The sequence below is a fragment of the Onychostoma macrolepis genome, chromosome 06 (assembly GCF_012432095.1).
Source record: "Onychostoma macrolepis isolate SWU-2019 chromosome 06, ASM1243209v1, whole genome shotgun sequence".
Classification (NCBI taxonomy): domain Eukaryota; kingdom Metazoa; phylum Chordata; class Actinopteri; order Cypriniformes; family Cyprinidae; genus Onychostoma; species Onychostoma macrolepis.
The window spans coordinates 12,972,704-12,986,040 of record NC_081160.1 but is presented as its reverse complement, the minus strand read 5'-3'; the positions used below and the strand labels follow the sequence as shown (position 1 = coordinate 12,986,040).

At 36.7% G+C, this 13,337-nt stretch overlaps 1 protein-coding gene across 2 annotated transcripts in view; it reads left to right on the top strand.

The window, feature by feature from the left end:
- Positions 1–6,860: 6,860 nt before the first annotated feature.
- nol11 (nucleolar protein 11) overlaps positions 6,861–13,337 on the top strand; it is a 50,606-nt gene continuing 44,129 nt past the window's right edge. For both annotated transcript variants that reach the window (XM_058777982.1, XM_058777981.1), the window contains exons 1-3: positions 6,861–7,088; positions 7,304–7,417; positions 7,505–7,561. In XM_058777982.1, the coding sequence (XP_058633965.1) occupies positions 6,942–7,088; positions 7,304–7,417; positions 7,505–7,561 (318 nt within the window). In that variant the 5' untranslated portion in view covers positions 6,861–6,941. The remainder of the gene's footprint in view (positions 7,089–7,303; positions 7,418–7,504; positions 7,562–13,337) is intronic.

The window sequence follows — 13,337 nt, the reverse complement described above, 5'->3', positions numbered from 1 at the left end:
AGTAACTAATTACCAGGGAAAGTAACTATTGCGTTATTTAAAAAAAATTAAATTCAAATGTCAAATAACTTTGGATGCCCCCAATATTAAATATGTTAAATTAATGAAATGGACACTAAAAAGAATTAATTATTATTATAAAACATTGTACATTAATCTACACTATTTATCTACTAAAACTTAGTATCAGTCAGTCAAGCATTATAATATAATATTATGATAATTCAATATTATATGATGATAGAACTTTAGTAATTAGAATAACCAAGTATGAATGCATATTTGTCATCAATATAAAACGCATAAGGATTAATGAGCTGCTGGGTTCATGAATATTAATCACGTTGTCTGCATTCGCTCGAATTGATTTGCTGAAGTCAAAACAGGGACGATAATAGGTGAGTGCCAGCCAATGAGATTGTCGTTTGCGCATTAGTTCCGCCCACTACCAGACAAACCGGAAGTTCTTAAAAGCTGAAGAATTCCAAAAGGAACTCCCTTATTTTGACAGGAAAATACAACAAAGAATATCGTTTACATGTACCTCGTCAGTTCTGCATGTTATGAAAAACTCTCTTGCTCTGTATCTTTCTTTGCATGCGTGTATGTGAGAGAAAGTGATGGCGAGTCGTGCGCATTCACACTAGAGTTTATGGTAACGTACGTCAAATACAGCTACACTGCGCATGCATTTAGATGAACTGAAAAATTCAATTATAATAATATAATAGTAATGCCACATTTTATTGTCAGTAACGGTAACGGCGTTGTAACGGGGAAACAGTAATTCATTTGATTACTCATTACTGAAAAAAATAACGCCGTTAGTAACGTCGTTTATTTATAATGCCGTTATTCCCATCACTGGTGGTTAGTGCGCCGACATATAGCGCAACTGTGCTCACGGCGACCCGAGTTCGATTCCCGTCTCGAGGTCTTTTGCCGATCCCGCCCCCTCTCTCCACCCAATGCTTTCATGTCTGCTCTGTCCTAAAGGCATAAGAAGCCCAAAAATATAACTTTAAAAAAAAAATGGCCCCTGCCTTAAATGTAGTGAATAACAGGAAAGCACATGTTATGCATGATATTAAGAAATCATGTATATTGTTAAAATAACAAAGATAATTTTCACAAGTAATAATTTTCTGTCTTTATTTGATGTCACGGGGTTGAGTTGTTAAGCTTGACAATCACAATATCACAATATTAAATATAGCTGCAAGCAGCGATGGCGGGCCCAAGCCGTCAGTGCAAACACCACGCCGGTGGCATCAGGAAAACTGTGCCCAGCGGGCGCATGCATTACAGTAACCTTCTGGCAGTCTGGTTTTGATGGATACAGCAATGAAAGGGTTAATCAAAACTATCAAGACATTGAGACACACACACACACAAACACACACACACACACACACACACAACAATATATAACATTTTGGTAACACTTTCAATGAGGTTTCAGTTATTAACATTAACTATATTAATTAATATGAACAATAATTATATAGCTTTTATTAATGTTAGTCTCTCTCTATTCTCTCTTTCTCTCACACACAAACTCACACATAAAGAACAATGTAAATCTTTTGTAACACTTTTCAATAGGTTTTTATTTTTTAACATTATATAAGTTAACATTAAGTTAGCATGAACAATAATTTTATAGCATTTATGAATCTTGGTTAATGGTATGTTCAAAATTGACTACTACATTATTCATTAAAATTTCTGGTTAATGTACATCAGTTACAGTACCATGAACTAACATAAAGATTTTTTTACTAACACAAATAAATATAGTAAAACATATGTTGTTCATACTTAGTTTGTTAGTTTTGAATTAACTAATGTTAAAAACTATGTTCTTGAACTATACTAGTTAACACGAACAATAATTACATAATATTTATTAATGTTAATTAATGTTAAGTTAAAATGTATTAATACATTATTAAAATTTAAAGTTGTATCTTAACATTAGTTTATGTTCTGTGAATTAACATAAAATTAATATTTTTAATGTTAGTGTTAACTAACATTAAATAATATTAATAAATGATTTTAAATTATATTGTTCCTTTTAGTTCATGTTAATTAATGTAATAACTTATGTTAACCAAAGAAACCTTAATGTAAATTGTAACCAATACTTTTTATATTCTATAACTATTAAAAAATAAAATAGATAAGTAAAAGATAAAATAAATGAAAAAATAAAATAAACATTTATATATAAATATATATATATATATATATATATATATATATATATATATATATATATATATATATATATATAAAAGAATACTGACAGTACAACACATTTCAGATGATTCTATGCATTTTTTTCATTCTGATACACAGACAGGCAGCTCATGAAAAATAAGGTCATGCCTCCATCTGGTGGTCATCCTTGGTATTACACTCTTCACCTTTAAACCAATTTCAGTGATAGTTTTAATTGTTTTGTGGCCCCTGAGCATGATACATTTTTGAAACCAAGCATGTTTCCTCAGAATGACTTCTTATATTTATTTAAAAAGTTTTAAAGTGTTTGGAAACTGCACTTTAAAGATATAAGAAAATTACTGCTATCTTTTTTTACTCTCACTTTAATAAATCACCATTTCAACACCGTTCAAGCTATCCATATATATATATATATATATATGGATATATATATATATATATTTATATTTATGTGTGTATATATATATATATATATATATATATATATATATATATGTGTGTGTGTGTGTGTGTGTGTGTGTGTGTGTGTGTATACATATATATATGTAAAAGAATACTTACAGTACAGAACATTTCAGCTGATTCTATGCATTATTTTTCATTCTGATAGACATACAGGCAGCTGAGGCAGCTCTTGAAATTTAAGGTCATGCCTCCATCTGGTGGTCATCCTTGGTATTACACTCTTCACCTTTAAACCAATTTCAGTGATGGTTTTAATTGTTTTGTGGCCCCTGAGCATGATACATTTTTTAAACTATGCATGTTTCCTCAGAAAGACTTGTTATATTTATGTAAAAAGTTTTGAAGTGTTTGGAAACTGCACTTTAAAGATATAAGAAAATTACTGCTATTTGTTTACTGTTACTTTAATAAATCACCATTACCACACCGTTCGAGATATCCTAAATCCGTCCGCAATTTAAAATCTTCAGTATATTGGCATCATGTTGACAAAGTTTGGTGTGAACTACTTGTTTCTGCTTGGAGGAGTATGAATTTATTTACAGCCTGTTTTCTTCAAAAACAAACATTAAAATAAAAATAGCCGACTTCCTGTTGGTCGTGGCTAATGACTGTAAATTAGAAAGTTGTCTGGCTTAATAAGAACAATTTATGTACCGAGTTTGGTGTCTGTAGCTTAAACTAACCCCCCCACTTTTGACAAAAGGTGGCGCTATAGAGTACCTCTTCCACGCCCATTTATGAGCTTTTTCCGGTGTCTAACTATCATTAATATGGATATGTGTATTGAGTTTCATGGAATTCTAAGCATGTTATCTGCCTCAAAATCAACTTCAAAATCAACAAAAAAACGTTCAACTTTGACATATTACCACGCAACAATATTTTAGATATCAATATTCCCTTCACAGTTTTACATCGGCCGTGTTTTTTCATTATTCTGATGAAGTTTGAAGTAAATCGGGTAAAAATAAGATGCTGAATTCAAAGCATTTTGAAAATGACACATTTCCTGCTGCCAGTTGGGTGGCGCTATAACTTTTACTCATAATAGTCACATCTATTCGATCGGCATCGTACAACGAACAAACCCCTGACGTTTGATCAAAATCAGGTAATGTATGTGGATGTTATTAGACATATAGTTTCTCTCATTTTTCGACATAATTCATCACCTCGCCACGGGCAAACCGTTCGAGATATCAAAAATCCCTCCGCAATTTAGCATCCCCAATGTCTTGAGATCATGTTCACCGAGTTTGGTGGCAATCGGATGGAAGTCCTCAGAGGAGTATTTCAAATTCCAGAGCATGCGTTTTCAAACAGCCCTAAATAGCCGACTTCCTGTTGGGCGGAGCCTATGACATAGAGGGTGAAAATTGTTCAGCTCAATGAGATCTATATGTGTACCGAGTTTCATATGAATACGTGCAGGTATGTGTGAGCTACTCATCAAGTTTCAGACCGTGTTCCAGGGGGCGATGTAGAGCCCCTGTGCCACGCCCGGGTCCCAGCCTGGGCGGCGTCCTAATGGCCGCGGCTTCCAACGTGTGTGCAAATTTTCAAGAGTTTTTGAGCACGTTAAGGCCCCCAAAAACACCCGAAAGGTTGAAAAAAAAAAATAAAAAAAATAAAAAATAATAATAATCCTGAAGAAATCAATAGGGCCCTCGCCATTCTGGCTTGGACCCTAAAAAGATAATCCTGAAGGAAACAATAGGGCCCTGCGCCATTCTGGCTTGGACCCTAAAAATAATCCTGAAGGAAACTATAGGGCCCTGCGCCTGCGCCATTCTGGCTTGGACCCTAATAAGTTATAGTTATAAAAGAAGGTGGTAACTTGCCTATGTCTGCTCACAATGTTGTTCAGAAGAGTTATATGATGTCACTCCCTGTTAATGATGTCACATAAGGATCAGTTCATTATTTTATTTTGTGTAACGGGGTTTAGGGGTTACTGAGGTACGGAACTAAATAATATAATTTTAATGAATAATCATGAATTTACTTAGAAAAAAAAAACATTACCAGCAAAAAAGCACAGATAGATATTTATGAGAATAGCAAAATTTATGGACTTTTTTCTAATTTTATTTATGCATATCCCAAGTACACTTTCATAAAAGGCCATGAGGGACATGACAAAATAGGTGGTGTCAACTGAAAAAAAGATAATTTCTATTATATAGATAAAATGTATGTCATGTTTTTAAACCTTATTAAAAGGAGACATTTCAATTAATACAAAAATATTTTAAAAATAGATTTTGATGACCCAATAGATAAAATACACTTAAAAAGGTCAGAGGGACTCAAATCGTACCGGTTTCGTGGAATGACTCTTATATAGAGTGAATACTTTTGTTTTGCTTTATTTTCATAGCACAAACTGATTTATTATCTGAAACAATCCAAAAATGTCTGGGTCGTCTGGGACGCAAAGGCAGCTTTTTCAACCTTTTGACCACAAGATGTCCTTAGTGTGCATCCTCTTGAAAAGCTTCAAGTAATTAACATTTTTACGATACAGTTGAGGGGAAGCCTCTTCGCAAAGCTTCATTTTTCCATCACTAATAAATATATACGTTTTAAATAAATAAGTTTTCAAGTTTTGAAAAATTCAGTCTAAGTAACGTTACAAATATTTATTCAGTGCCACTTACCAGACGCATTAACTTGACATACACATATAAATATTCATTTTTCTTCGGACATACGACTTATAAAACACTTCTAAATATCGACTCAAAAACATCGGATATGATGTACGTTTTTGTCAATAAATTTTGTCTAAAACATAACATTTATTTAGTGCAATTTACCTGACGCGTGGATTTGACAAGATGACGCTGTTTCTCCCAAGAAGTCACTCAGGCGCGTGCATGTGCAGAATGATCTCAGCTTTGGCTGGATTTGTTTTATTAGTTTAGTCAACATTAGCATTGCTGAATGTTGACTGTATTTGAAAATAACCCTTCATTCAATGTTTTTAAAATACATTTGTGTAGACTTTTATAGGTTAAAAGTGTGATATGGGAGAAAATAAATCAAAAGTGGCAATTGAGGTGGGATGGAGAAGGGAAATTTATGGACTACTACCTATATCAAATCCAAAGGGATGTTAAACATAAAATTGTTGATAGTGGAAATCGGAGAGAAGAAACGGTGATAACTAGGCTAAGACTGGGACATTGCCTATTAAATAAAACACTTAAATTGATAGGGAAGCATGATACTGGAATGTGTGAGGGTTGTCAGGAAGAGGAGTCAGTAGAACGTGGTATTGAGATGAAATAGGTATGGAGCACAGAGAGGTGTTGATGAATGAGCTGAGGGAGATAGGGGTTCATATCACATTACATTTACATTTATGCATTTAGCAGACGCTTTTATCCAAAGCGACTTTCATTGCATTGCATTTTTACATTTTATCAGCTCTTGCTTTCCCTGGGAATTGAACCCATGATCTTGCGTTGCTAGCGCCATGCTCTACTATTTGAGCTACAGGAAAGCAAAGTACATTAAAGGGATAGTTCACCCAAAAATGAAAATTCTGTCATCATTTACTCACCCTCAAGTAGTTCCAAACCTGTATGAATGTCTTTGTTCTGCTGAACACAAAGGAAGATATTCTGAAGAATGTGGGAAGCATAGCAGTTCTGGGGCACCATTGATTTCCATAGTATTTTTTTTTCCTACTATGGAAGTGAATGGTGCCCCAAAACAACCTGGTTACAAACTTTCTTCAAAATATCTTCCTTTGTGTTCGGCAGAACAAAGAAATTCATACAGGTTTGGAACTACTTGAGGGTGAGTAAATGATGACAGAATTTTCATTTTTGGGTGAACTATCCCTTTAAAAGGGTTGTTGAGCACAGGGCACAGACGAGAATTCTTATAAACTTCTCAAGAGAAACCAGTGTTTTTTATAGGATATGAAGAGTTAAAGGAATAGTGAGGAAGTTAAAGTATTATTATTATTATTAATATTAGTATTAATATTATAAAGCAGGGCAGCCGCAGGGGTGAGGTATGCGTGTGTGAGTATGTATGTGTGCGTGGGGGGAAGGAGGGATAGCGGGTGATTTAGTCTGTTAACCCACACTCCGGAGCAGAAGGTGGCGGTAATGCACCAATACGCTGGATACCATCCGCCGTAAAATATAAGAAGAAGAAGTGGGTTTACGGTGGGACGAGTCTCGCGATAGAAGAAATCACGGAAAAACATGGCAGCGCTGTATGAAGGATACACGTTGTGTGGAGTTGGAGCAGTGCAAAATTCCTCTAATATTGGGATTCTGGGAGTTGAACAGGGTAGAGATATCGACCATGTTCTCGTCACTGACTCTTCGAGATGTATTACCATTTATAAGGTAAAAGGAGTTAGATATAAATACTGTCTGAGAAACTGTTGCACGCGGTGCTACAGCGTGTCACGTTAAACCGAAGTGCTAAATAACACAGTCACACTCCAGGAATTTCTCCAGCAGCATCATATGCTATTAATCCATTCTGTAACGTTACATGTTATTTCGTACGAAATTTGATAGTTATTTGTATTACTGTTTAACCTTTTCCTGATGACTAGGTGTCTGATCAGAGGGCTACGGGCAGTTGGTCAGTGAAACAGGGACAGATAATCTCTTGCCCCGCTGTGTTTAACACGCAGTCTCAGGAATATGTGGTCGTTACAGATGACAAGGTAAGAAGACAGACATGATGTTCCCCAGAAGACCAATTCAATTTCACATGTTAAGTACTTGATTTAGGCATGGTTTTTGTGTTGTAGGTCGTCAGAGTTTGGAAAGAAGATGATGTCAACTTGGAAAAGGCTTTTAAAGCAACAGTAAGTAAAGTTAAATATTGTTAAAGTTATCTTGTTTAGACACATTACATCATGGATTCTACGAAATACCAACAGATAAAAAATCAATAAGTGACTGACTCTGTTAGAAATCTTATAATTGGATCTTCCAACCGTACAATAATCCAAACACAAACCTCAAAAACAACACAAAAATGTTTCACTGAGCACAAAACCAAGCTTCTGCTATGGCCATTCCAGTCCTCTGACCTAAACCCTATAGAAAATGTGTGGGGTGAACTGAAGAGAAGAAGCACCGTCATGGAGCTGGGAATCTAAAGGGTCTGGAGTGATTCTGGATGAAGGAATGGAATCTGATCTCTTGTCAGGTGTTCTCTAACCTCATCAGGCATTATAGGAGAAAATTTAGAGCTGTTAAACTGGCAAATCTCCCCCCATTTTAAATTCTTATTCAATGAAAGGTTACATTTTTGGGAATTTTTTTAAAAAAAATAAAAGATGAAAAGGATTAACAATGCAGATTAATTTTTACAGACTTCTTTGATCATATTTACCAAGGATGCAGATACTTTTGGCCATGACTGTGTGTGTATCTGTGTGTATATGTATGTATATATAAATAAATAAAAAATCGTCTTTTTTTTAATTTGGGCTAGTTAAATTAATTGTTCTGGCACCAAAATCTGAAGAGTACCTGCCCGAAGAGCTACCAGGGATTTTGAAATTTTGCGAGCCCTGCAGCACGCTCATGGGTGAACAGATCGGCGCAAGTGCATTTGCTATTTAAACAACATGGCGCTGGACGTAAAAATAACTGCGTCAGGCTGAAACTAGCAAAAACGCTTGCGTCACGCCTGGCGTCGCATTGCACCGGGTGTATGAACGCTAAATAAAGTGATCCAGTTGATGTGCACGTTTATGTCACAAGCTTCCAGTCGGATTTGATCTTTTGTACATATCTACTGTCATTGCACATTACAGAACTTTCTAGTTTCAGTTCTCAATCCGATCAAGGGTTTACATGTCCTATTGAACAGATTATAAAAAGATTTAAACTAGGGCTTGGCGATATGTCTAAAATTATCACAATAATTTTTTTTTCATATCAGTCGATATCGATAATTATCACGATAAATGTCAAATGTTTGTTTCTTTCAAGTTTAAAGCCAGTTTTTTGCTCTAAAGTGAAAGTTGTAGAAACCAGACCATTAATTTTCCTTAAAATAAATAACTAAATAGAAAAAAATAATTTCTTAGTTTCTGCATGTTCTAAGTAATATTGTTTCAAATCAAGAAACAGGTTTGGGTTGCCTGATAATATTAATAATAGTAATAATAATATCACTTTTTTCGTCTCTTAGAAATGGACATTTGATAGTAGCTTGAGTTAGGATGCAGAGATAAATTTTTATCAAAATCAGTAACACCTGCAAAAATGGAAGCAACCCCAGTTTTATATGGTTAAATTTATTCTGAGCAAGTTTTATTTATTTTTTTGTAATTAAGCATTGGTCTCCCATAGTAGCATACATTTAAATCATGATAAAGAGTTAAAACCACACATAGCACCTCAATACCATGGTAAAAATATAACTATGGGTTTTAGGAAGCCTATTTTTATGAAAAACAGTAGTCTAAAAATATTCGGTATAAATGCACACATGCTATAGCTTAATCACAAATACATACTAGAGTTATATACCACTGTAATACAATTCCCACATTTCTGCCACAATGCCATGGTGCAGTGAGTGTTACTACAGTAAATCCATGTTAAATGATGGCGACGTGTAGATTGAAAAGTCTTCTGACTCTTTCATTGCACACAGTGTTTCTCCTGTTTGGCTTAAATCACAGAGTCATTTGTGTTCATCGCTGAATTCAAGCGTTTCTCACTGGATCTCACAGCGCTGTTTAGCGCTCGCGTGCTCTGCTGACTGCGCACGCACCTTCCCAAATGGACGAGGCTTTTATACTTGTCGCATTCGCTTTTGTACTATTCTTTGAAATGACAGTCACAGGGGGCGACGAGGAGTAATATTCCTCTAAAACCATCGGGAATCACCGTTGAAGTAGTCAATTGCCGGTACAAAATTGCTCGCGTGATGAGTGAGTTGATTAATTAATTTCTTTATGTACAAACTGATTAAAATAATCTTAAGTTTTTGCGTTTATTTCGCATCAAATTCACGACGTTGCGTGCACTCCAAGCAAACTTGCGGACGCATCGAGTATAGCCTTAAGGTGCGTTCACACCAGATGCGAATGAAGCGTTAAGTGCGAGTGATTTACATGTTAAGTCAATGCAAAGACGCGAATAGACATCTTGCGGCACGGTTTGCATGAATGACTGTGCGTTCACACCAGACGTGACTTGCGCGAATAAATCTCGCTATTCGCGCGTAGTTGGACGCTTGAACATTTTGAGTTTACTCGCTTCATTTGCGCGTGACATTCACTTCACAACAGACGCGAATTCGCGTTATGGGAGGGGCTTCTGCCAGGCGAACGGCTCCAGTCTCGTTGCGAAATGGCTGACTTGGATCAAATATGGCGAATAAGCTCAATTTACCGGCATTAGCTAGCTTGTAGTCTCTCTCTCTCTCTCTCTCTCTATATATATATATATATATATAATATATAATATATATTATTTTGTCCTCCATTGTTGTTTGGGATTCCCTCCGCTCGCCACGTCGTAATCATGTCACTACATGAATTTTCGCCAAAGTTCAGATTTTTCAACTCGTGCCTCATTCGCGCGAATCGCGCCGCAGGATGTCTATTTGCGTCTTTGCAATGACTTAACATGTAAATCATTCGCGCTTAACGCTTCATTCGCGTCTGGTGTGAACGCACTATGAGGCGGCGCGAATTGAGCGTTACGGGCGTTTGACGCGCTTAACGCGTGATTCGCATGAATCCCGCGAGTTGAAAAATCTGAACTTTGGCGAAAATTCGCGCCGCGTTAACCAATCAGGAGCTTTCTCTAGTAGTGACGTGATTGCGAGGGAGGCAGAAATCCGAAAAGGCCATGGAGGACAAAATCATCGTCGCTGTATGTGGATACTCGGAGCTGTACGATACATCTTCGTACTTTTATAGAAACGGGAATAAAAAGGATCTTGCTTGTTGTGTTACTTTGTGCACAACATGGTAATTAATACAACATAAATAATTTATAGCCTATTTGTTGCATAAAAATATTATTTCTATGTTAAGACCAGAATAGGCTGCTTATGGCAAACATTTGTACATTCATTCTAATTATATCCTATTGCAAATACACACACAATAGTATAGTAAAAAATAGTTATTTGTGATTGGACCAGTGTAGTGTAATGAGACTGGAGCCGCCTGGCAGAAGCCCCTCCGACCTTGACGCGCGAATGAAGCGAGTAAACTCAATGTTCAAGCGTCCAACTATGTGCGAATAGCGCGATTTATTCGTGCAAGTTGCGTCTGGTGTGAACGCACAGTTACGGTGTGTTTCCACTACAGCGTCAAATCTGCGCTCAGTGCTGCTGGCAATGCTACAACGCCACTACTTTGGGGCGTCAAATTTAGGGCCGAGCACGCCTCTGAAAACAATGTTTACACCCTGTTTGCGTTTCATCATCTTATTTTAACAGCGATTGATTATCGCCCGGTGTTTTTCGCTCAATATTTGCATAAAGTCAAGGAATGCCCAACTTTTTGCCGCTCTCAACTCGCGTGAGTAGGGCTGTCGCGGTTAAGGAATTTCCCTTGCGGTAATTTTGAGTGGCTCAATAGCGCGGTATGCGGTATTACCGCATTTTTATATATATGTATATGTGTGTATACATATATGTATATGTATGTGTATGTATATGTGTATATGTATGTATGAAACCGAAAATAAATCGCGTTGAAACAGGAAATGAAGTAAACAAAAGAGAATGACAAAATAATGGTCCACATAACAAAACATAAACCTGACAATAAGATCATTAGTATATTGTTAGCCTATATATATATAACAGTTAGTTCTGATCCTCGAATCTGACTGACAAGATACGTTTTCTGTTGATATTTCACCTGCCTGTTCTAGACGGGCTGTCAGTCAGTGCAGCTTCATTGTTATACCACAAGGTGGCGTCAAGGAACTGTCTTTGAGTGAGTCTTTGAGTGAGTCTTCATTCAACTACACGTTCAAAAGCGCTGATTCATTCAGAGATTTGTAATGAAACACGCTGTTTAAATCATTTTTACTTTGAGCGCCACTTTTAAAGGGTCAGCTGACCAGCAGATCGTTGATGCTAAGACAGATTTCGCTTTCCTTGGACATGACAACCTGTATTCACAAATATACATGACTCGGCTTGAAGGACAGACGTGGGTAATCTCTCACTCTCTCTCACTCTCTCTCACTCTCTCTCACTCTCTCTCACTCTCTCTCACTCTCTCTCTCACTCTCTCTCTCACTCTCTCTCTCTCTCACTCTCTCTCACTCTCTCTCTCTCATGCGCTGTCTGTTTTAGGCTTGTTAAGTGCAAATTTGCTGAGCCTCTGTGCAAATCAGCATGGAACACATTGTTATCATTGCTAGTATTCAGTACACATGCACGAAGTGTAAAACAAGAAGGGCGTAACCTTACGAAAAAGAAAACACTGAAATATTGCGGGTGTTGCATTCCTCTGCGGTTATGCTCGTCGTATTGCGGTTATCACGACAGCCCTACGCTTGAGCGTTTAAGTTCAACTTCCATGGGAATGAATTGAAAACGCTCGCTCCGCTGTGCTCGATACGTGCCAGTGGAAACGCACCGTTAAGCTTGTGCTGTGCAGCCGTTTTGAACATTGATCAGCGGGGATAAACGGTCTGTGTGGCACAATTCAAATGAGTTTCGTTCTGCTTTTGGCGCATAAACATTATATCGAACGCTTATCAAACTCTTCTCTATCGTTTTATCGAGGAAAATTATATCGCGATATTGATCATTATCGAATTATTGCACAACCCTAGTTTAAACCATACCTTACAATCCGAATTTGATGGATTTGACCAATTCATTCTAATTGACGTGGTATCGTGTGATTTTTTTTTTTTTTTTTTTTTTTTTTAATTCTGACTGTTACTAGTCCGATTACAGATTTCTTACAGATTGCTTAGGTGAGTGTAAGCACAGCTAATATATTTGGCCTTCTTATAGAGGAAAAAAATGAAAGGTCAGGCATTATTTAGCCTACTCACTCAGGTGGTGTTCATGTGGTATGATAATTTTCTTTTTGTAACAAAATGAGAAATTTAAGAAAATGTCCTGCTTGTGCTTATTTAATGATACTAAATGTGACCAGTGACCACTTTCAAGCTTAAAGTATTATAAAATACTCCCAAGCGACCCATGCTGTATATTCCATGTGTTCTGAAGTTTAGGTAATAACAAAGACTATAGAATACCCAAGATGTGTCACTCATGTAGTTTTGAATGGGGAAAAATGCTACGCTTAACATGGCCACTCAATCGTGGGAAGCCCGCCTTCTGAGCAAAAGAGCCAATCGGGAAAGTCCTGCAGCTACTGCAGCTGCTGTTAGAAGTCCCGGATGCTATAGAAACAGTCAGCGTTCTGAGACATGCGCCTAGGACTGCACATGCTGGCTGTTCTAGCCTGAAAAATACGCTTTTTATAACGCTATTTGACCAAAAGAAACAACATTTATGACACAGTTGTCAGATTTCAGTTTGGGAGAATTTGATTCCCCATACAAAGTAATAAGAGCTGCACTTGCATGCCCGAGAGGTGTTTCAAAGCTGGCCGCCGAGTGACATGACTT